Source organism: Chiloscyllium plagiosum, chromosome 7 (genome assembly GCF_004010195.1).
Source record: "Chiloscyllium plagiosum isolate BGI_BamShark_2017 chromosome 7, ASM401019v2, whole genome shotgun sequence".
NCBI classification, from domain to species: domain Eukaryota; kingdom Metazoa; phylum Chordata; class Chondrichthyes; order Orectolobiformes; family Hemiscylliidae; genus Chiloscyllium; species Chiloscyllium plagiosum.
Window position 1 is genome coordinate 50,601,075 of NC_057716.1, and position 27,725 is coordinate 50,628,799.

The window sequence follows — 27,725 nt, forward strand, 5'->3', positions numbered from 1 at the left end:
ACACACACTATTCCAGAGGCTGCTTGATCATCATTAGTAAGTTATGTTCTTTGACTCCTAAGATACTGTAACATTTCTTTATTTACATTTGTACAAGGGTTATCAAATATACTTCTCGTGTGAAGTGTCTAAGATCACTTTCTTTACTGCCTCATACTAGACCGGCATCTGCCCTTCTTGTAGCTTTTATTCTTCCCCCCACCTTCCAACTTTTGACTGCCCAGCCCTACCTGGAGAGAGGAGTTAAGGGAGATGGGTCACAGCTGGAGCCTGGGTGGGAGCAAAGCTTGTGGACTGAGACATGTGGCAGAGTAAGCACAGGCCAATTCATGGAGTGGCAGTGGAGCACGGGGTCTGAGTCACTGGCTGATTCTGTGAATGGCAGCTGAATGAGTCCTGGACAGAGGCTAGCGTGTGGAGGTGGCGTGGCCTCGTGTTCTGCGGCTGGTAAGCGCGGATGCATGTTGGAGAGGGACTGGAGCTTAAAGTACGTTATGGTTACTTTTATTATCATTCTGGACTTTTTAAATTGTTTCCATGCTAACCTTTCTTTTTACTCTGTAACAACATTTAAAATATCTGTACCTAGGTACTTTGTACCTAAGGTGGCACTGAGAGGTGACATTACAAACTTTTCACTGCACTCATTCAAATGCACGTGACAATAACGGCTATCCTATTCTCTTTCTTATCAATGTCAGAATTATGTCCTATCAATTACTTTATTGTGGTTTATGACTCTTTTCATACTCTGAAAATAACATGCTGGGCCCTTTCATGATGTAATGGTAATATTTACTAGTGAATTTTAGAAACAAGGAAAATCCTAGATTGGACTCTAGCTCACCTCATATACAGTGTTAAAGTTTGGAAATCATTCCAAATTGCTGTTCTTGATTTATAATCAGCAAAAATCTGACTTTGCTGTGATATCCTTCATTGTAAGATATTGGCCCCTTAGGTGATGTATAATTCCCCACATGACTTCAACCAGAGAAAGAGTCAGTGATTTCAGAAAGGGAGGACAATATCACAAGTATAATCAACATGAATTGATTTGCCTTAAAATGTATCTCATACCATAACTGAATGAGTATGGTTCAGCACATTCATGAATTTTTCATGTTTTTTCAAAAAGTCTATTCTGGGCAGACATGTTATAATTATACTTAATTAAATCTAAAAAAAAAACAAGCCAGAAAAATATTAAGTTAGTATAATTTTGGAATTCATTCTTTTAAATAATTATACTCGCCTAATAAATGGTTAAAGAAAGGGAAGATCTGTTTCTCTTTAAACATGCCAAGACCTGTATACTGAAACAGGTGTTTGATGTTTAAGCAAATTATTCACATCATTAGTAACAAAGTGGCAGGATTTTATGATCCAATCTGTTCAACTGAGATCTGCTGAAACAAAAATATCTTTTGTGCCCTTGATAAACTCTTTCCAGGGTATAATATTTGTCATGTTTTATGATGTGAAGAGGAATTAAAATAGGCACATAGAAAATGGAGAGTTAAAATAATTTTGTCTCTTGCATAAATTTATTACTGTACATTAATTAGCTTCACATGTTGGACCAATGCTGTTTGATAAGCCACATTACTGGTCTTGTGCAAAGTGGACCCATTTCATTTTGGCCAGCTGTGATATTTGATTCAGATTAGGCAATATACAAGTCACTATACAATCCACTTAGTAAAATAGCGCATTTTTAGAAACATGCAAATACTATTACCGTAGTGACTATTTCAGTTGATTATTACAACTTAATGTTTCTTGGTGGATGTAGCAGAATTAAGTTTGTTGGTAAACTTCCATATTAAAAATGAGAAATTGTCAATTTGTTTCAATGTACAGTGTGATATGCATTGTGTCTCCTGCAGGGCATTTATACCTAATGACTCAATGCTTGTTAGCCCTTGTAACATAAACTTGGATGTTGAAATCATGATATTGAAATACCTAACTGATGTTTATTTCAGCTCAATAATATTCACAAATACTACATTCACAGACACTGGGTGCTGGGTTAAAATTAAGCTATTCAATTACAATGAATACCATATTTCTATTAGCATATTTTGCTTCAAGTGACCCAAATAAAATGGAGTCTGAAATTTATATCCTTGAGTGACATTCTTTTATCAAGGGATGTTTCAAAAATATCTCTCTTAAAGGCATGCTGGCAAACTGACAATAATAAAACAAAGAACTTTGAATGCTGGAAATTTGAAACATAAACAACAATTGCTGGAGAAACTCAGCAGATCTGGCAACATCTATGGGAGAAAACAGTTAATGCTTCCTTGGAGCATCTTCTGACATCTTGACCTTTGGACATAACACAACACAGCAAAAACTATAAATTCAGAGCAAGGAAGTTGGTGAGGAAATATTTGTAGCACAAATTTGGATGTTTGAGGACATGCCATTTTTCTTTTTGGGGTAGTATGAGACATGGGCATGGTGAGGTGGCATGTTAAAATGCAACAGCTGAAGAACACGAGCCACCATTTTGTGTCTGTGGAATGTGACTGTTGGCCATGCCTGAAGCTACTGGTTTTGCAGGATCCTGAGGAGAACAATTTTACTGATGTTTGAATTGAACCTGTAATCTGGCAAAAGATTACTTAGCTTTTTGGTTCCAAAGGAATGAGCCCCAAGACTGCATGATCAACATTTGTGAAGAAGTGTGATCTTAGCAATAATCTATTTTAGCAACCTTTGTGGGAAAGTCAATGTAATAGCAGAAAACATACTTTGTAATAAAGGATTCTGATGGACATATTTCACAGTTGCCACTATCCCAATGTCATTGACTTGAACACCATTTGCAACTTACATCTGTACAGGAAGAACCATAATTTTTCTTGCTCTTCTACTTTTAGAAAGTATTCCCGATCACAGTTGATTCTGTAGAAACACAATGGAAGATTCACATTGATGAGTATTTAACTTGCTGTCAATTCTTTTATGGAATGTCTTCTCAAACTATATTTTGATAACATTCAGAGTATCTTCAATTTCTTGATTTTTTGTTCTTAAAAGGGAAATAACTCACCTCCAAAAGCAAATAAATATTTCTTCAATCACCCAAACTTGTGCTACAAATAAACTTCGATCAACTTCCGCATAGTGTTCTGCCAATTTAAGAGAAGTGGGTGGCTGACATTAAAATTAAACGTCATAGTAGGTGTCAGTGGAAGATGGGTGATCTTCAGAAGTACAAAGTCTATCAGATCTGTTCTCAATGGATTAATCACCAATAAAATATATGCACAATGATTTAGGGGAAGATGGGGAAGGACAGGCAGGGGTAGGCTGGACCTGGGAGGCAAAAATCATGGTGGGAGAGCCTTTATGAGGGAAATATTGCTGAGTGTAGTCCGAAAAAAGCTGCATCTGGATTCACAGACATGTAGCTATGTTGTTACTTTGTTTGTTCATGGGATATGGGCATCATTGGCAGGGCCAACATTTATTGACCATCCATTGTTCATCCTGAGAAGTTGATGGTAAGCTGCCTTCTTGAACTGCTGCAGTCCATTTAGTATACATCACAATGCTGTTAGAAAGGATATTCCAGGATTTTGATCCAGTGACAATGTATGACTGTGATGGTATTTCCAAGTCAGGATGCTGAGTGGCTTGGAAGGGAACTTAGAGGAGGTGGTAATGTTACCATCTATCTGCTGCTATTATTCTTCCAAAGGCCGGTGGTCCTGGGTTTGAAAAGTACTGACTAAAGAACTTTGGTGAATTTTTGCAGTGCATTCTATAGATTTTTTTTTAAGATTCACTCATGGGATGTGGGCATCACTGGTTGGGCCAGTATTTATTTCCCATCCCAAATTATCCTTGGATTAAGAGTGATGTACAACTGAGTAACTTGCTAAGCCTTTTCAGAGGGCAGTTAAGAGTCAGACACAATTGTTCGGGTCTGGGATCGTGTCTAGGTCAGACTGGATAAGGATAGAAGTTACCTGGCCAAAAACCATCAGTGAACCAGATGGGTTTTTATGATTGTCAACAATAGTTTCATGAGCACCATTAGAATTTTAATTCCAGATCTCTTTTCTATTAAGTTCAAATTCCACCATCTGTAGTAGTAGAATTCGAACCTAGATCCTCAGAACACTTTGGTCTTTGGATTACTAGTCTAGTAGTAATACCACAAAGCATCCTTGAAGCATTGCTGCTACTTTGTTTGGTGATTGCTACAGTTTGTAGATGTGGTGCCCAATCAAGTCAAATGTGAGAGGGAAGTATACATTGATATACAGAGGGATCTCGGGGGTGCAAGTCCAGATCTACATGAAAATCCCAACATAAGTGAATAAGGCGGGGTACAGAAGGCATATGGCATGCTAGCCTTCGTCAACTGGACACTTGAATATAGAAGTTGACAAGTCATGTTGAAGCTGTACTAAACTGTTTAAGCTATTAGGCCACATTTGAGTATTGTGTGCAATTCTGATTGCCACACGATAGGAAAAAGTTAAAAATCAACAACATCAGGTTATTGTCCAACAGGTTTATTTGGATGTACTAGCTTTTGGACTGCTGCTCCTTGGGGAGGTAGCTAGTGGGGGAAGGATCATAGGACACAGAATTTATAGTAAAAGATCAAAGTGTCATACAATTGATGTGACTTATTGAACAAATCTAGATTGCTGTTAAGTCTTTAATCACTTAGAATGGGGATGCAAGTTTTAATTGATTAATATGTAAATCACAGAACTTCTTTCAAGTCACAATCCCAAGATAACTTAAGGTTTTATAGCAAAATAGGTGACATCTCAGCTCAGACAATGCATTAAAGGTGTGAGGTTAGAGTCTGTCTGTATCCCAACCTTGAGTATTTCCAAAGTAGGAATTTATAAAATGTCACATTGACTGACTGCTTACAGATTGTGGTTTTTGAACAAAATAGAATGTTTCTGCGAATGCAAATTCACCCCATAAGCTTATATATGTGTGTGTGAGAGAAAGTGTCAGAGTGCATGTGCTTGTGTACATGTTTGAAAGAGTTGGACTGGCTGAATTGAACTGGCTGAAGATTGACAGCCTTAATGCTGGGACATCAGGAGGATGCAGAGGTGCATCATCCACTCAGCACTTCTGGTTAAAAAGGGATACACATACATTCAATTCCCCAAAACAGAATCTGCAATTCTGTTCAGCCTGGAGGGGGACTGATTCATCTGCTGAGGATGGTTGTTGGGTGTAATTAGCAGGAGGTTTTCTGACTCATATTGACCTGATATCATGAGTTAATGTTGAGGACTTCCAGAGCAACTCCCTCCCAATTTATGCCAGTGTCCTGTCAGATGGACATCCAGGGTTAGTGATGGTTTTATGATAGTCAGACAGTCAGACTCATATCTTAAAGACAATGTCAGGATGTTGCTAGTCTGTGAGACAGCTCTCCTGCTAGTCCAGATGTCGTAAAGAAAGCTTTGCAAAGTCCATTGAACTGAGTTTGCCATTGTCATTTAAAGTGTGAAGGTTAAAATGGCAGTGGTCCATCTAGTTTCATTCCATTTTTTAGTGGTTTCATTCACTTTATTAAGTTCAAATTTCACTACCTACCATGGTGGAATTTGAACCCATGATCCCAGAATGTAAGCCTGGGGTTCTGGATTATTAGCCTGGTAATAATATCATTACACCACCCTCTCCCTCTGTGAAGCACTGGATAGGTTATAGGATTTGTCTGTGATGTTTGTAGTTCTCATACTGCTTCTCCCCCTCTTCAAAAGAAAACAGGGAAGAGCCTAAAACAGCAAGTCCATTATTTTCTGATGACATATCTATTATGTTAAACAGAAAATGCTGGAAGAAAAAAGCAGGTTTGGTTGTAGCAATTAAGAAAGAAAATAGGTTAATGTTTGCAGTCAATACCATCATCTTGCGGATGTTCAGGGTGACACCCGTGCTCTCATTTGCTTCTGTAAAGATGTTGACAATGGTCTGTATCCTTTGAGATTGCAGCTCGGTGACACTGGTTGGGGTGACTTTGAAAGCTTGGACAAAAGATCGTTGCCTGAAACATAAAGTCTATTTCCCTGATGTCAAAGTACTGGAGAAGTACCACTGGTGGTGCCGTTGCAGTGCCCTCTCCCAGACTAATTTGCCCAACCTTGAGGCCTAAATCAACCAAATTCAGCTCCATTTGGTGTGACAAGTAGTTCAATTGCCTGACACCAGACTCTCAAAGAATCTCTTTTAGTCAGAACTGTGTTACACAGGAGCCCATCAGGAGGACAATGGAAATACTTTATGGAGGAAACCCACACAGACATGGGAACAACATGCAAATTCCACACAGACCGTCACACGAAGATGGAATTGAACCCATGAACTATGAGGCAGCAGTGCTAACTACTGAGCCTGGCATGCCAGTGGGGAAAATGGTAAAGACTTGATTAAGGGATCACCAACACATCCAGGGACATCATTAGAATCATGCAGAATCATGTTGAAGCTTCAGAGAGAGTGCACAAAACTCTAAACAGCATAACTCATTTTGTCATTGTTGGTGCTCACAGATGAGGATGACTCTCTTCTGCTTGAGAGTGAGTTTGTAGGTGGCTGTACAGATCGAAGTGGCTACCATAGGCTCCATTACACTTGGAGCAGAAAGTGGTCACGGGAATGGGCAGGTGGAGCATTGGTGTGGTTGTTTCATTGTTTTCACCTGGCTTCTGCTTTGTCCCGATTGCAAGTCTCGAGGTACTCAACACCTTCCTGAATGCTCCTCCTCCACTTTGGGACAGTGATTCCTAGGTATCTTTGGGAATGCCGCACTCTGCTAGTGAGGCCTTGAGGGTATCACTGGTGTGCTTTGTCTGTCCACCTGGGGCTTGCCTGCCGTTTGGAAGCTAGGGAGTAGAGCTGTTTGTGGAGTCTCGTGTTGGTCATGCAGATGACGTGCCCAGCCCATCGTAGCTGATCAAGCGTGGTCAGTGCCTCAATTCTGGGGATATTGGCTTTTTTGAGGATGCTGTTGTTGGTGCATTTTTCTTCCCAGCAGATTCATAGGATGTTACACAGGCAGCATTGGTGGTAGTGCTCCAGAGCTTTGAGGTGTCTGCAATGGACAGTCCATGTGTCAGAGCCATAAAGAAGATTGGGAACCACCACAGCTCTGTAAGCCAGGATCTTCATGTTGGACCTGATGTAGTTGTCCTCAAACATTCTTTTCCTCAGGCGGCTGAAGGCTGCACTACCACACTGGATCTCTTCAATAATAGCTGCTTTGGATGACAGCACATTCCCAAAGTATTTGAAGTGGTCAACATTCTCTACGGCCTCCCCGCGGACCTTGATGCCAGGCCAGATTGGTGGATGGCCTTTGTCTTGCGAATGTTCAGCGTGAGACCCATGCTTTCGTATGCCTCTGTATAGGTGCTGACAATGGTCTGGAGTACATCCTCTGAGATTGCAGTTTGATGACACTGATTCAGGTGACTTTGGTTTGGTTTGAAGGTGGCAGAGGTTGAATAATTTCCTGCTGGTTCTGCAAGTTTGCTCCTCTCCAGCAGGGAGCTTGATGGTGGTATGGTGAAGCATTGCAGAAGGTAGATCGAGAACAGTGTTGGGGCGATGACACAACCCTGTTTGACACTGGTCCAAATTGGGGAATGGGTCGGAATTGGAGCCATTTGTCATTACCATGACTTCCTTGTCGTTGTGGAACAGGTGAAGGATGGTGACAGACTTCATAGTACAAACAGAGCAGAGAATGACACTCCATAATGCTTTCAGATTGATATTGTCAAAGGCCTTTTTGTGGTCGAAGTGAAAATCATGTCTGTTGTGCCCCTTCACGGCCAAAAGTCACACTGCGACTCCAGGCAGAGTTCCTCAGCCATGGTTGAGGAGGATCTTGGAGATGACTTCTTCAATGGTTGACAGCAGGGACATTCCTCTGTAATTACCACAGTTGGCTTTTTTGAAAATGCGATTGTGGTATCTTGGAGCTTTCCTGGGATGCTCTCCTCCTTCCAGAGAAAGCAGACAAGGGCATGTCACTGCACTAGGAACTCTTTGTCTCTGCACTTCAGTGTCTCAGCAGGGATACCATCTGCTCAAGCAGCCTTGTTGTTCTTAGGCTGGTGGACTTCATTGAAGGCTGGAGTGTTGCTGAGCTTGTGACATGTAACATGCTGTGGGATGTGTTCAAAGATGTTCGGATTGACGACTGAGCCCTGGTTGAGGAGGTCTCAAACAGCACAAGATCAAAATCTTCAAGCACCATCTGCCCCCACTGCAGACTCTGCAGATTTGTATTGGATTTATATGCTATTTCAGAACCCATTAAATCCAAGTGGAAGTATGTCATCTTTGATCACAAGCACTGCCTGTAAAGGGAAAAGATGAAGTATCTCCATAATGTTCTATGTTGAATTCAGATTTCCAGCATCTGCAGCATTTTTCTTTTTAATTACATTAAACATTTTTGTCTAAGCAAAATGAAATCTTTAATGCTGGATCTCTTTAAAATGTCGTGCAAATCTGCAGGAGATTCTTTAAAAACATACTAACAATCTTGTTTCTTTACATAGTTCCTGAGAACATTTTCCAATGCAATTTCAGCGTCCACATTTATATAGGGAAGTGTCCAACAAAATATATCATTTTGTACTTGGATCCTCCCTACTGGCAGCATGATAGATCTCTATCTTCTAACTTCTCAACCTTAAATTTTAGATAAACACGAACCTTTCAAGCGACTCTTTCTCAACTTTACACTTTGTGGTATATTTTAATTTCACAATAAATAGGATGAAATCTAATTTTACATTGATATAATGATTGGATGTATGACTTTAAAATGGGGACTGAATTATATCATTATGCCTCACTCCAAGTATGTCCCTAATCATGCTTAATTTGAAGACAATGTTTAGACTTCAATTGCATTGAATTTATTGTCTCATGTACTGAGGTACAGTGAAAAGCCTTGTCTTGTGAGCAATACAGGCAGATCACATAGTTAAGTAGCATAGATAAGTAAATAATAGGTAAACAGCGGTAAAAATTAAAACAGAGATACAGGCAAATGTTAAGAGTTTGTGAGTCCATTCAGTATTCTAACAACAGTAGGGTAGAAACTGTTACGAAATCGGCTGGTGCATTTGTTCAGCCTTCTGTACCTTCTCCCCCATGGTAGAGGTTTTAGAAAAGCATTGCCAGGGTGGAATGGATCTTTGAGAATGCTGGCGGCCTTTCCTTTACAGCGGGCCTGGGAGATGGATTCTATAGATGGGTGGTTGGCATTTGTGATTGTCCGGGCCGAGTTCACCACTCTCTGTAACCGTCTCTGATCTTGAGTGGTACAGTTGCCATACCAGTAATGATACATCCAGACAGAATGCTCTCAATGGTGCACCTATAAAGGTTGGCAAGGGTATTCGCCATCATGCCAAATTTCCTCAGCTGCCTGAGGAAGAAGAGACATTGTTGGTCTTTGTAACCAGTGCGTTCACATGAAGAGTCCAAGAAAGCTAGTTGTGGATGACCACTCCTAGGAACTTGACACTGTCCACTCATTCCACCTCTGTGCTGTTAATTCATTCTCTGTGTTTAGAGCCTCATATATGCTTCTTAAAACTGTGGAGATCCAATTTTCTGTTCTGTGTGCACCTAATGGTGTTCACCTCTACAGTGCCTCTGGACCAATACAAACAGGTCCTTAACATTTCTTCCACTGATACATTGAGTGAAAATTAACTTTAAAAGTGGGTTGATTTTGAGTTGAGTGAAAAATCTCTTCGCTAACACCACCTTTCAGTAAGTCTGTAACTGTGTGTATGAAGCTCCTCGGATGCTGCCTGAACTGCTGTGCTCTTCCAGCACCATTGATCCAGAACTGTGTGTATGGCCAGGCCATTCTAAGGTGGGTTATAGTCTGATTGCAAGCACAAGCTTCCATTCAGACAGACCCAGAGTCCATGGATTAGGCAAGTTAAAACTTCCTCCACTAGTAGGGCACCTCCTGTATCCTGTTTTTCAATAACCACTGAATTACTTTCTGGGGGTCTGAGTAAGAATTTCCATTTCACCAAATCACTGACAGGTCTCTATATCTTTTCTGGTCAAATTTTGGTAGAAGAATGTTTGTATGTTTGCAGAAATATTCATAAGTAAGAAATGCCTATTCTGTGATCCTGTAGTGTATTATGTTACAAGGAGTGCATTGTGATTTTTTTTATCTTTTGTAATTCTTCCTATTGTAATTCTTACTATTGTGGTTTATTAAATTTCTGATTCATCTTCTAGATGAATAGGAATCTATGCTGTTTCCAAATACACTCTGACGTTTTCTTAACCTGTTTTTCAGATGACTTTATTTTGTGACGGTTCATAATATATGCACAATTGGTACTGTCACTTCCACACTCTAGATTGTTTATATTCAGAATAAGCCTGTCTCACTTACAGACTGTAATTCAAAGACTACCATCCATTTTCTTAATTTATAAATGTTTCCACAGTTGAGAGATTTGTATAGATTTCAACACTACTGTGGATGCATTGTAGCCTGGTAAAAATAAACCTGCTATTTTAGCTGCAAGCAAAACAAAATTCAATTTGGCAGTCATCATATATGAATGTTCCTTCAATCTATCTCTTTGATCAGACTTTTGGACAGCTTTGAATGTCCCCTTTTGTAGCTCAATGTCTTTGTTGATATCACTCTCGTACAGCATCTTTTGGGTGTTTTACATTACTAAATGTAAGTTGTATAAATTCACAAAATCTCAGGGGATTTTATAATGCTTTTTTTTTGTTTTTATTAACTTGTTCTGTTGTATCCCTCATCTCTCCTTTCACAATTGTTGAGATGTATGGGAATAAAAGTATTTATTAAATATATATATTCATATACATAAATATTCAAAATAGTTTTGATATTATAATATTGAATTTCTGCATTAATATAGCCATCTATATGGGTCAGTTAGCTCAGTCGGTTGAACGACTAGTTAATGATGCAGAGTAATGCTAACAAGGACTGTTCAACCGCACTGAGATTACATGAAAGGCTCATCTTCTCAACCTCCATCCTTGCCTGAGGTATGATGACACTCAGGTTAAACCACCACTAGTTGTCTTGTTTTAATAAAGGAGCAGTCTTCTGGGACAATGTGACTTTACTTGATGCCCTTTTATGTAAAATTTATATTTAGTTACTAATGCAAACTATTAATTGAACTAAATATTTAGTCTTACATTTACTTGCTGAATGTCATGGCTTGGAAATTCCAGTATTGTTGGCAATATAAATGGAGGCACCTTTATTTCCAGTGAAATTGGAACTGGTGACCCCACCAGAAATTTCAGAGTCTGGTAATTTAAGCAATATCAGCTTGATGAGGAGGAATCCCACCAAATAGGAGCTGATTCTCTGAAAATAAAGACTTATACAACTGACACATTATTTGAACTGCTTTGCTAGTCACAATTTTTTAGCTTTCTCTTTTAAGTTGATATCCAATGAAAGAAATGTACTTAGGATTGGATAATTCACCGATAGTCATTGTTGACAGATGAAGAACAAAAGTCTGAAATCAGATCTGATCATTGACCGCATTATGCACATTCATTCCAGAAAATCTTGTACAATACATAACAACAGTTTGTTCTTTCTAACATTTACTTCTTCCTATGCTTGGTTGTATTAGACTGTTTGCTCACAACACGTTTTAGAACGATTACTCATCCATAAAGGAGTCCACCCAAATTTCCTTCAGTTGAAATTATTGAACAGAAAATTGAGTAGGCTCATTTACTGGTGTCCTCAAGCAATCCAACCCAATACATCAGATGCTAGAACTAGAAAATGTACACTGTAATATTTTAAGGAAGGTAAAGAACCCCAGGTAAATGACAGTCTGTGAAATTTCTGTCTGATCCCTTAAGGTAATTTATTGGAGCTGAAGGATGTTACTTTCAAGCTATGATTTATGTTATTTGACCCTTAACACTTTTTTTCCACAGCTGATGTTTCCATGGGCCTAGAAGCATAAAATCCATCATGACCCTGAGTGTTTTATTAGTCACTTATCATGATAATTGCCTGTTCCATTTTTCACAAGGTATTAATCTAGATTGGTATTAAGGGAATTAAACATTTACTTATTTTGATAGCAGCTTATTTCACATAATAATGGCAAATATTTCCCCTGCTTCATTTAAGAGTACATTTTGCATTTCTTCACCATTTAATCATAATTTAAAATTCCTGATTACATCTATGTGATTCATTCTTCATACACTGTTAGTATATTAGCCACGCTCACCTTTTCTTTTAACTGCAATGAAAATCAATTCAATCTGAGTCGTCTTAACATTCAACTTTGAACTAGCTTTAATTATTGAGTGCACTCTAGCTTGAGTTATACTATGTATCAATGCCTTTTTGAAAATGTGATGCTAAAAGTTGTGCATTCTGTTTAAAATATTACTGTAATAATGATGGTGATTTTCCATAATGTCTTTTGGCAATGTCAAGTGGCATTGAGGTTTATTTGAATATTTTATCAGACTCATTGATCATTAGTTTTACATTTCTGACATGATAACTGAGGTATTAAAACAAAGAACTCCAGATGCTTGAAGTCTGAAGCAAAATTACAAAATGTTGAAACTGAGCAGGTTTGAAGGGTACTGGGCCCAAAATGTTAACTCTGCTTTCACTCCACAGATGCTGCCAGACTTGCTGATTTTCTTCAGCAATTTTTATTTTACGATAACCATGGTACTAAAATTTGGAGTTTGCTAATATGTTACAAAATACATTGAACATTTTTGTTTAATACATTTTACCATTACAGCAGCTTTAAAAATGTAGAATTGTTAGGCATTGTGATTTTCAGTGCTTTTTCATTTCACATGGACTTGCATCATTATTTGTTGAATGAAAATTGGACGTTTAGCAGTATGCAGTTCTATACTTGAAAACAATTGAGCAGTTAATTATGGATAAAGGAATAGATCTAATCCTAAACAATTTTTTTATTATTTGTCTTCTCATTTTGTTTCTGCCTTTCAGAAACCCTCCACCTACTTTACTACATCCAGAAAAATGGTGCGCAGGATTCAACCACTTCATTTCACAGTGAGTAAGATTTCCTCTCAATTTACTTGATAGATGTCCATGATCTAACTCACCTGTCAAAGATAACAAGTTTGCAATATTACATTTTGATATAACAAATGGCCAAACTGCTACTGCCCATTTTATATATTTGATGAAATGTTGTTACCCCCAAAACCTATTAAATCGATGAAAGACTGCATAATTTAAAATCTTTTTACAGGATTCATTACTCTGTATAACCATAAATGACAGTTACAGTAATGCAAAAGACATTGTATTATAGTATTTAAACTCTGACATCAAAGCTACATTGAAAGTTACAAAATGCACAGAAACAAACTTGAAGACATTTGTATAAAATACCTCCCAAGGCTGGACAGGGAGTTGTAGCACAGTATTGCATGCTGGATCTGTGCATTACAACAAACAAGTTCAACAGTTGGCATGTATTATGTGTATAATTATTGCAATCAGACTTGGAAATGTTGTTTATAATGTGGTCCTATTTTTGCTAGGTTGAGAGTATTTGCAGGAGAGAACTAAGAGAAGAATGTAGTGTTAAAAGCTTTGGGATTTTGTCAGGCTGATAGAGAGTTGCCCACTAGTTGGAGAAGCAGTAGAGAACTGCTCCTCCATTCCATGGGGGAGGCCTCAATTGTATCAAGTATCCTTTAGGCGTTTAAACGGCCACTTGTTAGGCCTTCCCCACCATTGAAATATGAGGGGGAGATTTCACCCACTGAGACCAGAGTTTGGTAGCTACTGTTGCCACGACCTCACTGGAACCTCATTGGAAACTGATGGTATTGCAGACACAATGTCAAGTGATCAGAGTAATTGAGAGATCTAAGAACAAAGGTGAATGAAGGAGATGTGGGATTTTCAGGGTTGGAGCATGTGTTGTGGGAGAGAGAGGGAGAGGGAGAGACAGGAGCAGGAGGCAAGACACTGCAGATTTCTTTGGCTATAGATGGCAGCCATCACAACAACACTTGATCTTGTACTTTTCTTCATCCATATTTAATTGCTCGATTGTTTTCAAGTATAGGACTGCATACTGCTAAATGTTCAGATTTCATTCAACATGTATTGAGGAAAATTCATATGACAACCTGTTCTGGAAGGGTTTCAGGATAGTCTGGGAACCATGGCTGATTACCTCTCCTAATCAAGGGTAACTGAAACTAATCATAGCCCCATTGCACGCCTTCACTGAGATCAGCTAACTCTGCACCAATTGTGAATAAACCTGTGCTGCCGTGATTGTATAGTTCACCCTCTTACTGACATTTCAGTACTCCTCAATTGTTCTTTGATAATATTTTAAAATCATCCTTTCCATGTCACTTGTTTTTCTTAGCAGGCCTTTACCTATTTCAGGTTGTGCATAGTCAAGTTGGAGCCGTGGATTTCAGCCTTGTTTGGATAAGGAACCCGAGAAAACGTTTTGCAGTTCTTTGAAACCCCAACTATCTCTTCTGCTCTGTGTTGTTAAATGGAAAATGAAGCAAAACATTATTTAGTGGACACATTATTATTTTTCATTAAATGTAAATTGAGGACATTAGTTCAATTTTCAAGTCATCTGAAAATTGCACAGAATTGTTTAGGAATATTCAGGAAACTCTTGGGTTTTGATAGCACTGCATGATAAACACTGAGCTAAAGTGATAATGCCTATTTTAATTGTCCATTTGGTTGGCACTGGATTACCCCAGTTTCACCAGGCAGAAAATAGCATCCAAATGCCTCCTCAATGTGTTTTAAGGATAAAGTAGGATCCTAACATGAGATCCAAACAATCCGAAACAAAAGTAAAATAGTACTAAATTGAGATTTCTTGTAATAATTATACAACAGACATATTGTGGTTCCAACTAATCGTGCAAGACATGGAATGTATGTAGTAGATTGTTTCTCTCCAGGATCACTGGGACCAAAAATAAATCATGTGAGAGAAGCAGGCAGCCAGATTGATCTTCCTTGAAAGTATGACAAATTCTAGATCTCTTGCTGGCTAGTTTGGCCTAGCGAACTTACAGCCCCAGAAGATTGTCATCTAAATTGCACCACCCTGAAACAAACGGATCAGTCACATTGGCTGAAGTGCAGCCAAATGCAGAAGAGCTATCTCTTTATATAGTAAAGGGGGCAGGCTCTTCAAAAGCCTGCATTTGTAAATATAACATATAATTTAATCCAGTTCAGTGAAGTATAATATGTTTTGCTATCAGTAAAGTGTTACTTGTTCAATGTTATGTTAAATGCTACTGTTTCGTACATCACTCTCCATCCCAGTATGGACCCTAGCTCTTGGCATGGTGGGCACCAGAGTGTGTCTGGACAAAAAACAAGAGTAATCTAGTGCAGTGTGTGTAGGACACACCCAGATAAGAACACCCTCCATGCCAAATGGACATACAGACATACCAACGTATAAAGTAGGAGCAGAAGTAGGTTATTTGACTGCTTGAGCCTGCTTTGCCATTCAGTAAGTTCATGGCTGATCTGTTTGTATTTCTAATTCCATAATCTCATCTACCCCTGATAATCATTGATTCTCTTGCTTGTCAAAAATCCAATCATCTCTATCTTAAAAATATTTGATTACATCACCTTCAATACCTTCTAAGGCAGAGAATTCCAAAGTTGTACAACTTTCTGAGGGAAAATATTACTTCTCATCCTGCGGTCCATGTGCTGTAGGTAGACCCAAGTTGCTGTAAGGGCAAGAATGGTAACCCAGTCTTATTTAGGGATGGCCACTGTTTTCCCTAATACTGGTGCCAGTGGCCAATGAACTGGAACCCACTTTTCTTATACCTGTCTTTGAGCTACATATTCAACCTGATAGTTTTATGTATGAAAAGCCAGTTTACACACAGCTCATGTAATAATCCAGAGGTTATAACTTTTGAAGTTCAGCTTTCTAGTTTAGCACCTAACTCATCAGCCTCATTCTACCTAAGTTGTTGGCAACTACATAAACCATGACAACCACTGGATCCTCTTCCTCCCATCACAGAATGGAGTCCATGGTTATCAGGGCTAGGAAGGAGTGTGGAGTTGAGTTTACAATCAAATCTGCTCTGAATTAATGCGTTCGTATGGCTCAACTATAATTTGCACCCAGTACTGATTTTAATCCTTTGTGTCCATATTCAGTAACTAGGTTGGCACTCTAATATTTTGTTAGTTTTGAAATGTATAGTGCTGTTACATCAAATAGGCAGTATAAACTTTAGTAAACCATCTCTGCTTCGTAGACCTGTAATTAATGATCTGCAGGAACCCCTTCTGTGCCATGTACGGCACTATCTTTATAAAATACTTGAATGCAACATTACTGCATCGTAAGTGCTTAAACCTTATTAAAACATCATAATCAGGCATGCTTCTATATATACAATAACTGCTTTACACAGAATTATTTCATTCCCAGAAGGAGACCATTCAGCTCATCTTGCTTACACCTGCTCTATTATTTACTTCCAATCTTCTGAGTTTTTCCCATATCCCTATACAGCATTGCTATCCAAAAAACAGTGCCTCTTGAAGCCTCAAATGCACCACATTTCCAGACAGTGCATTCCGTGCCCTTATAACGCACTTGTGAGAAAGGTTTTTCCTCTCACCACCCTTGCTTTGTTTGAACATCACTGCAAGTCTTTGCCATCTTGTTCTAGTTTCTTTCACAAGCAGAAATAGCTTCCCATCATCTACTCTGCTCAAACCACACATGATTTTGAAAACCTCAATCAGATCATCTTTCAGCTGCCTTCTCTTCAGGAAGAACAGTGCCACCCTTTTCAGTTGATCCTCATAGCTGAAGTTTCTCATACTTGGATTCATTCTAATAAATTGCTTCTTTACTCTTTCCTCTGCATTTGTATCTTTCCTGTAATCTGGCACCCACAACTGTACACAATACCCCTGCTGAGGTCTAATAAGTGTCTTATGCAAGGTCGATATCACCTCCTTGTTCTTGTACTCCATACCCCGATTAATAAAGGTGACAACACGGTATGTTTTATTTACTGCTGTCTCCCCCACCACTTTCAATGATCTCTGCATATATTCACACAGGTCCCTTTGCTCCTGTACCCTCTTTCGAATTGTGGCTCTAATTTAGGTTGTCTTTCTTTAGGTTGTCTTAGGTTGGTCTAATTTAGATTGTGCATTACCTCACACTTTTCTGTATTGCAGCTCATCTGCCACCGATCTGCCCACTGCACCAACTTGGCAATATCATTTTAGAGTTCCACACAGTTCTCCTCTCAGTTTACAATTCTTCCAAGCTCAGTGTCATCTGCAAACTTGGAAATTGTCCCCATGCACGCCAAGATCCAGATTGTTAACATACAGAAAGAACAATTGTCTTAGTGCAACTGCTGGGGAAGTCCACTACATGCCCTCCGCGAGCCTGAAAATAAGCATTGACCGTTACTTTCTGTTTTACATCACTCAGTTAATTTTCTCTCCACATTGCCTCTGTCCATTTTACACCACACATGCTTTTGTGGTCTAGCTTCTGTGCTTTGTTCTGAGATTTTTTAAGCTCCAGCTTTCTTGTCCAGCTTTGTCCAAAAAGCAAGTTGTAGTTTGGTCTGGATGGAAATCTGGCTTATTTACTGATTTTTGGATTTGAAGTAGCTTAGATGAATTGGCTCCATTAAATCAATGAAGAATTGACTATTGGCTTTTCCTTGGTACTTTGAGATAGTGCAGTTTACATCAGTGGAAGCATCTGAACTTCATCAAATTCTTTGAGATAAAATTAAAAATGTTTTCTGTATAATAGGCAAAAAGGAAGTACAGTAGCGCCTCGACATACGAACGACCCCATTCACGAACAAATCAGTTTACGAACAGGATTGTACGTAAAATTTTGCTTCGACCTACGTACGAAATTCAAAGTACGAATGAAGGGACAAACGCAAAAAGCCCGTGTGCAACCATGTGGTTTCATTGTTCTGCTTTGTTACGTGCTTGTTGAATGCAAACGCTCTCGGGCCCCGCGTGATCTCATTCAGTTCGTCTTTGGCGCGTATGCTGTGAACAGCCGTCCGAGCATTCTTACGCTATCCGAACAATGGGAGAAATTGATTCAGTTCGCGAACTGGGTCCCGGAACGGATTAAGTTCGTAAGTCGAGGCGCAACTGTAAATTATTCAGGGTGATATTTAATCAAGGTGTCTGGAATTGTGCCTGCCAGATGGACAGCCAGCGAGAGCTCTACATTGCTTCCTTTGGTGAAGGATATTAAGAATCACTTTAGTGACCACAGCAACCATTCCCTGAAATCTCTGATCCTTAATATGGAAATCCCAAAAGCTGACGGTGCTGATTGGCCATTGGGTCTACACTGATGTCCACATCACAGAGACACAGCTGGAAGTTGCTTGCAATGCGGCTATCAGAATCTGTGAAGGATCTTGGCCAAATGTGAGTGAGGGTGGAATAGAATTGATAGGAGAGTGATAGGGAGGAGGGTCTGAGGCAAGGGCATGCATGTAGTCACAGTGTATTCCAGATGACAGGTTTATTGATCAGCTACTGAGTGCCAAAGAACAGTGCACGCCTTACCCCTCTGGGCATTATGGGTTTCATTAGGCTGATGCCTCAGATACTACATGCAGCATGCCCTGGACAACATCCATGTTGGTCCGGAAAGTAACATTTACACCACACAAGTGCCAAACAATGACAATCACTAACAGAAGAGAAGCTGACCATTATACTGGGAATGCAATGGCATTACTAGGTAAAAACAATGACTGCAGATGCTAGAAACCAGAGTCTAGATTAGAATGGTGCTGGAAAAGCACAGCAGTTCAGGCAGCATCCGAGGAGCAGTAAAATCGACGTTTCGGGCAAAAGCCCTTCATCAGGAATACAGGCAGAGAGCCTGAAGGGTGGAGAGATAAATGAGAGGAGGGTGGGGGTGGGGAGAACGTAGCATAGAGTACAATAGGTGAGTGAGGGAGGGGATGAAGGTGATAGGTAGGGGGAAGGGGGGGTGGAGTAGATAGGTGGAAAAGAAGCTAGACAGGTAGGACAAATCATAGGGACAGTGCTGAGCTGGAAGTTTGGAACTTCAACAGTTTCCTCATTTCCACTTCCCCCACCTCACCCCAGTTCCAAACTTCCAGCTCAGCACTGTCCCCAACACTACTATTATAGGACAAACCAAACAGAGAACAGCCAGGGAATTCCTAGAGGCATGGCACTCATCCACAGATTCAATCAATAAGCACATCGATCTGGACCCAATATACCGGCCACTGAAACGGACAGCTGGAACTGACAACCGGAAGCGGCAGATTCAAACCACTACAAATGCCGGAGGAAAGATCACAGAAGCGATTCACAGGAGGCTCCCAAGCACTGAGGATGTCACCTAGACAGGGGACGAAATGTCTGCAACACAAATTCCCAGCTCGGCGGACAGAACCACAACACCATTCTAATCTAGACTCTGCAATGGCATTACTGTCTCTGCATCCCCAACTGTCAAAATTCTGGATATCACTATTGACCAGAACCAGAATTAATCAGCCATATAAATGTTGTGCCTGCAAAAGCAGGTCAGAGACTAGAAATTCTGTGGCAATTAATTCACCTTCTATTTCCAAATACCTGTCCACCATTTACAAGGCATGAAAGGAATGTGATGGACGCCTCGATGAGTGTAGCAGCAGCAACACTCAAGGATCTTGCTGCCATTTAAGACAAGACAAAGCAGCCCACTTGATTCACATCCCATCCATCATCTTCAATATTCACTCCCTCATTACTGATCTCAAAGTCATAACATTGTGTACCATCTTCAAAATGCACTGTCACAATTCATCAAATCCCCTTCAACAGTGTCTTCCAAATTTGTGACTTCTACCGCCAAGAAGGATAAGAGCAGCAGATACTTGGAAACATCACCCCCACCTTCCCTCCAAGCCCCGGACAGTCCCGGCTTGGAATTGTATCACCATTCATTCACTATTGCTATGTCAAAGTCCTGGAACTGCTTCCCCAACAGCACCATGTCCAAGGACATCAGTGGTTCAAGAAGGCAGTTCATCACTACCTTGTCCAGGATAATTATGTTAAAGCTCCTTGGTTTTCCTACTAAAAATGAGAGAACAAGAAAAAATTAAAGTATTAAAGATCCTTTATTGATTGCTTCTCACCACGTGGCTGGGGAGCCCAGTAATCCTGAGTGTGTGCTTACACACTAGATAGCGTTGCAAGCGCTCTCCCATATGCTTTTTATACCTTTTTTTAAAGAAGAGGAATTTCCTGCAGTTTCATGTGCAATTGCCCCCAATTCAGTTACTGCTAGGACACATCGGGACAAACCTTTGGTCATGTGCACTCATTATCTTGCTGTTCACAGTAGTTTCTTTATTTTCTTTGTTTACGCTTGGCCATGTCCAAGCTAACTACACTCTGCCCCGACACTATTTTGTTTAACATACCAGTTATATCAGTTTCAAGCAAGCTAAAATGTTGCCTAAAATTTACCATTCTTACATTCCCCCTTTGATTATTCCATTATCACATTTCAAAAAGGTCATCAGCTGGAAATAATACCACGCAAACATTTAAGCAGAAGTATAACCCTTACAAACAACAGAATAATAGAGGCATAATGACTGATCATGCCCCAGAAATTGCCCAGTAAATTAAAAGGCCACCATCCCACAGAGAGGTCCTCCTGCATTCCTTCAATGTAGGTTTTTATGGTTTCTATCTCGCAGGTTACATTGTAATAGGAGTCAGTGATATTAGTAATGCACTGATTACCTTACATACGCCACCCTCCTTAGCCAACAAGTAATGTAGGGCATAACGGTTCTGTAAGGCAAAGAGTCGCAATTCCCTGAGTTCCTTATTCATACTATTGAGGGCCTTGGCGGTGGCATTTCCTCGGATGGTGACGCCACAGATTAGAAAGTTTCAGTTCTTGGCAGCCAACAATCCTCCTGACCCGCCAAGACTGAGGGTATCTAGGAAACCATACCCCATGGAGGATCCAAGGGTCTTAGGATCCGTCCACTGCTCACAGAATTCCTCGGAGACAGATCGGGATGAGGGTCTATGAGGGATTTTGATATTATAAGGACAGGGAATGGTTACTGGTCTGACAGAACCAGTGGCAAATTGGGTGGGGTGCTTCCTAACAGTGGTAGCATAGATACCATTGAAAATGAACATATATCTACCGGTCAATTGGTAATAAGTGGAATTTCGAGGCAATTTCGCCCAGAATAACCCACCTTGAACCAAGCATCTGTAGGTGACCATTGCTCATTGGGATCATGATTTTTGACGAAGAAAGACTAGTTCCCGACCTGGACATGAGTCCCATTTCCATCGCCATCACTATCTGAGTGCCTCGAGTGAGGTCTACACACTGGGACTTGGTACAGGAACAATGATATTGTTCACTATTTAAGTCACAACAGTGTTGGAGGCAGTGCTTCAGCACACAAGAGATGTTGTGGGATACAATTACCATTTCACACATTCATCCCTTTCCATCATGGCACATCGGGTAACTAGTGCCATTGTCATAGTGACATTGACAAGTGGGATTGGGACATCTGTTTGTAGGTTTCTCCACTTCACTCAGGATCTTGGCGTATGCACTAACTCCCTACAGACCTCATTTCCCCTATGACAAGTTAGGTTATCCACTTTCCCAGGTATCTCTGAAGATGTCAGACTCCAACATGGAGTTTTCCCTACCAGGGTGGTCTTCCACGCATCCTCCTGACACTTGTCTCTGGTACTGTTGGAAACTTTAAGGAGGATGCGGAGCTGGCCCCTGGTTACTGACCAAAGAGGGGTAGCAACTAACATTGAGGTGGTTGAAAGTGGTAGGGGATAACATAGTGGCTTTCCCGTCCTATGAATTTTAAGATGGGTGTGCCAGAATAAATTATCCCACAGATCCACAATAGAAAATCTTAGAAAAAATACAAGGAGCATGACAAGCATGATTAAAATCAGTCCTTGGTGGTCATAACTCTCCTAGTCGTCTGTGGTAGTGGAACCGTACCCATGGTTCTCTTGAAATCTGATAGGTGAATTCAGTTGGACAGCCCTTCAACCTTCACAGCAGTGGGAGAAGTGAGCAAAACTTGGAATGGTCCTTTCCACCGTGGCTCTGACTTCTTCTGTCTCTAGTTCCTTATTGGGACCAGGTCTCCTTTTGGGAGAGCAGGCACTTGCTCCAATCCATCATTACCCTTCTGGGCCTCCTGAACCTGGGAATGTAGAGCTAAAAGAGATTTTGTTAGAGCTTGAGCACATGTTGTTAGTTCCTCATTCATTGCATGTAGATTAAAAGTGATCTTTGGATTCCGTCTGGCTTCCCAGAGAGTCCTTAGAGGCCTGCCGTACATCAATTCTGCTGGAGTCAGTTTAGTTGGAGAGTGCGGGATAGCCCGAATTTCAAAAAGGGCTAGGGGTAAGACCTTTAACCAGGTTAGACCAGTCTCGTCAGCCAGTTTTGCCAACTTTTCTTTTAGGACCCCGTTAGCCCTTTCCACTACACCTGCTGCCTGTGGGTGCTGTACACAGTGGAACTACTATCTGACATTAAAATGCTCACATAGTTCCTTATTTATCTTTGCCACAAAATGGGGGCCATTATCAGAACTGATGATTTCAGGAAGACTGAATCTCGGAATGACGTCCCGTAGCAGGATCATAATGGTGGTTTCTGCAGGCTCGTCTGTGGTGGGCTGTACTTCAATCCACCAGCTAAAAACATCAATAATAACCAAACAATATTTGTAACAGTGCACACGTGGTAGTTCCATGAAATCAAGCTGAATACATTGAAAAGGCCTTTGTGGAAGTGGCATTTTCCCTCCTGGATCTGGCACCAATTTTCCTGGGTTGTGCTAGGCACATATGCGGCAAGACACTACAATTTCACCAGTTTCTTTATTCATTTTCGGGTGGCACCAGGTTGTGTTACATAATTTTACCATTCCCCCCTTACCCGACAAGTTGTCTGGACATTTTAAGCCTTTACCCTTATCCTTTTGAGTTACAGCCAATTGGAGAGTGCTCTCAGGTTTTGGATCTGGTTTTAATTCCTTTTTTTAGAGTCATAGAGTCATAGAGATGTACAGCTATGCCAATCACACTCGACTTTCAAAACTTCTCATTTCTTTAACTCCCCTGTCGACGTACATAACCCAATCCCTCTTTTACATGCATGATCTTGCCAACTCTTAATTTTCATTTCATCCTGCCTTCTCTTGACCTCCTGTTTTCATTCCCTAATCAATCCCTTCTATTTATCACTCGCCTTTTTATCCCATATTTTCCTTTCAGCCTATTTGATTGCAGCTACATTCCAGGTACCCCCTTCTGGCCATTTGTCAGTGCCCAGATATTTAGTCAACTGTGCTCTCAATACTCCATCGTCTTTTCCCTTTTCCCTTTTCCAAATTCTGTTCATGCATGTATTGTACTGGGGAATCCCTGTCACTCTTGTCTAGTCATTGTCCCATCTTTTAAAATGTAAGATGAATTTACTCCTAAATCCCAATAAAGAATTTACATAGCCTCAAGTGTCAATCAGAGCCTGTTTCAGCAAATGTCCTCCAACCAGGTTAGTTTTTAGTTTTTCCTAATTCTTTTGACCTCCTTATGTCATCCTATATCAAGACTTATATCTTTGGCTAGGTTAGTCATCCGTCCACAACCAACCATCAAGAAATCTTTGTCTCTGACCCGATTTTCTGAACAAATCATCCGCCCACGACAAATTCCTAAGGTGCCACCATGTTCCTGTAAATTAACACCAAAACTTTTTCCTACCATAAGTCCAGTCCTTCCTTCACCCCGTTCTCTCGTGGATCCCGGTGGGGAACGAGGTCAACCTTGAGCGAGGGGCCACAGTGTTCCCAGGAGTAACTTACTGGAGCCCGAACACAAGGGACTTGGTTGTGCACTCTTTACTCCTGCTGAGTCCTGGGTTCACCACAGTCACTTCTTCGAGGAGCAGTTTCCGCACGGGAACCCGGACGAGCCCCCAAAATGTTAAAGCTCGCTTGCTTTCCTACTAAAAATGAGAGAACAAGAAAAAAATTAAAGTATTAAAGATCCTTTATTGATTGCTTCTCACCACATGGTGGGGGAGCCCAGCAATCCCCAGTGTGAGCTTATACACAAGACAGTCCTGCAAGTGCTCTCCTGTGTGCTTACACAAACCAAGGCTTTTTATACCTTGTTTTAAAAAAGAGGCATTTCCTGCAGTTTCGTGTGCAACTGCCCCAGTTCAGTTACTGCTAGGACATGTTGGGACAAGCCTTTAGTCGTGTGCACTCGTCTTTGTTTCTTTCTTTTCTTTGTTTACACTTGGCCATGTCCAAGCTAACCACACCCTGCTGCAACACCATTTTGTTTAACATATCAGTTGTATCAGTTTTAAGCAAGCTAAAATTATCCTAAAATTTACCATTCTTATAATTAAGGATGGGTAATACATGCTGGCCCATCCAATAACAGCCACATCTCATGCAAAATGATTTGGCAGCAGAGTAGGATGGCTGCCACATGACTTTCCATACCAAACCTAATTAAACCAGAAGTGGAAAGGTGGGAGGCAGCAGGCTCAGCACCAGATACTGTCCTGCCCAATTGAATCTCTCCGCTACCTCTCCACTTGCTTTGAGGTAGGACAATAATTTTCATTCTCAGAATATGGTGCTTGAATCATCATCCTTTATAAAGGGTACTTTGACTCTGACACATCAATATCACATACTATGTGGTATTGGAACACCTGCTTGTTCTATGATGTGGAGGAGCTGGTTTTAGACTAACTGATCTACAGTTTCCTGGATTATCTCTATTTCCCTTCTTGAATAGAGGAACAACATTAGCTACTCGCCAGTCCTCTGGGACCTCTCCACTGGCTAATGAGGATGCAAAGATATTGGTCAAAGCCCCAGCAATCTCCTCTCTTGCCTCTCTCAATAACCTGGAGTAGAAACCATTAGGCGCCAGGGACTTATCCATCTTAATGTTCTTCAAGAGACCAACACCTCTTCTTTCTTGATCTTAAAATGCCCAGAATTTGCTCCATACAAACCTCACTATCCTCCACATCCTTCTTCTGGATGAATACTGACGTAAAGTACTCATTTAGGATCTCACTCACATCCTCTGCCTCCAAGCACAAGTTCCCTTCTTTATCCTTGCATAATCCTACCCTTCTTCCTAGTTATCCTTTGGTTTTTAACATATGTATAAAATGTCTTGGGATTCTCTTTAACCCTACTTGCCAAGGTCTTTTCATGGCCCTTTCTTAATCTCCTAATTCCTGCTTGAGTTCTCTTCTGCTTTTTTTATATTCCTCACGGGCCCTATCTGATTTTAGCTTCCTCAACCTTATATATAATTCTTTTTGCTTTTGAACTAAATTCATGACCTTCTTCATTATCCAAGGGTCCCTTTCCTTGCTGTCCCTGTCGTTTCTCCTCATTGGAACATGCTGGTCCTGTACTCTCATCAGCAGGTCTTTAACCAATTCTCTCATGTCAAACGTGGGCTTGCCTAATAACAGCTCTTACCAATGAACACTTCTTAGTTCCTGCCTAACACTGATGTAATTTGCCCTTCCCCAATTTAGTACCTTGCCACAAGATCCTGACTTACCCTTTTCATAGCTATCTTAAAAAATAAGAAGTTGTGATCTCTGTTTCCAAAATGCTGTCCCACTGAAAGGTCAGTCACCTGGCCATGCTCATTAGCCAGTATAAGGTCCAGTATGGCCCCTCTTCTAGTTGAACCATCCACATACTGTTTCAAGAAACCCTCTTGAATGCATTTAATAAATTCTGCCCTGCTTAAGCCTCATGCTCTAAGGAAGTCTCAGTCAATATTGGGGAAGTTGAAGTCACCATCTATGATAACTCAGTTTTTAATGCGCCTTTCCGTAATCTGTGCACAAATTTGTTCCTCGATGTCTCAGTGGCTGTTGGGGGCCCTACAGTACAATCCTATCAGAGTGATTGCACCCATCTTATTTTTGAGATCTACCCATTATTGCCTCAGTGGATGAGCCCTCCAGTATGTCCTCTGTGAGTGCAGATGTAACATTCTCCCTGATTCATAATGCATCTTCTCCACCTCTTTTACCTTCCTCTCTATCCCGTCTCAAACAATGAAACCTTGGAATGTTGAGCAGCCAGTCCTGTCTCAGCCAAGTTTCTATAATGATCACAACATCATAGTCCCATGTACTAATTGAGACTCTAAACTCATCTGCCTTACCTATAAAACTCCTTGTGTTGAAGTAAACACACTTCAGCCCATTAGTACCATTGTGTTCATTTACCTGTCTCTGCCTGTCCTTTCTTTCTGATTTACAGGTCCTATCATTTGTCTTCCCCCTCAATCCCTCCACTTGCTGACCTGCTGCTCTGGTTCCCAGCCCCTTGCCACTCAAGCCACTCATCCCAAATATAAATGTACATTGCATGTACAGTTTAGCAGCCTATTTAACATAATATCCTCATAATGGAGTAAACTAGCTGTTTGAATTGTTTTTGCATGCTGGACAACATTGGCTCAACATATATTAGCATCAAAAACAGGTTAGCTGGTAATCCACCACTTAAAATGGCTGCTGCTTTTGCTGACCTAACAACATCAATGGATCATGAAATTTGTTCCAGGTGAAGTTCCTTAAGATGTTTTATAAACTTAAAAGATGCTGTATCAAAGCACAATTTTTAAATCGACATCAAGCAAACAAACTTAAATTTTTTAACAACAAGTCAATCTGATTTACGACACCATTCTAACATAAAAGATTGGTTTTATATTTCACGGAGTAATGTTGGGACCATCTGTACGAGAAGCAAAGGTCATATGAACCATTTTCAAATCCAAGCTTGCCACTCTTACTAAAGGTTGTGGGTGAATAAATGGAAAGCTTAAGCTGACAGCTCTAACACCCTTAAACCATTTGTCATAATCCAACTGCAAACCATACTGTACTTTCAGTGGCAAGAAGTGAATCATGGTAAGTTTGAAAAGTAGGCCAAGTGAAAGATTTGTGTGATTTTTGACCTCTGTCACTGAAAAGGCAAAGTATTCTGAATTATTCTGAAATCATGAGGACCAGTGGGAGTAAATCAGGCATTGATTTAACTTGAAGCCATTACTTCATTGGTGATTGAGACTTGACTGACAGGGCAGTAATTGATCTGCCTTTTGTGAACAGGTCATACCTGGGCAACTTTCCACATTGTTAGACAGACACTAGTGTTCTAGCTGTACTGAAACACTTTGGTTCATGTTGTGGCTAGTTTGTGGACGGCACGGTGGCACAGTGGTTAGCACTGCTGCCTCACAGCGCCTGAGACCCGGGTTCAATTCCCGCCTCAGGCGACTGACTGTGTGGAGTTTGCACATTCTCCCCGTGTCTGCGTGGGTTTCCTCCGGGTGCTCCGGTTTCCTCCCATAGTCCAAAGATGTGCAGGTCAGGTGAATTGACCATGTTAAATTGTCCATAGTGTTAGGTAATGGGTAAATGTAGGGGTATGGGTGGGTTTCGCTTCGGCGGGTCGGTGTGGAC

General features: G+C 40.6%; 1 protein-coding gene across 4 annotated transcripts in view; it reads left to right on the top strand.

The window, feature by feature from the left end:
* Positions 1-27,725, top strand: part of myo3b (myosin IIIB) — a 577,679-nt gene that overhangs the window by 148,238 nt on the left and 401,716 nt on the right. For all 4 annotated transcript variants that reach the window (XM_043693701.1, XM_043693698.1, XM_043693699.1 and 1 more), the window contains exon 8: positions 13,070-13,135. In XM_043693701.1, coding sequence (XP_043549636.1) covers positions 13,070-13,135 — 66 coding nt within the window. The remainder of the gene's footprint in view (positions 1-13,069; positions 13,136-27,725) is intronic.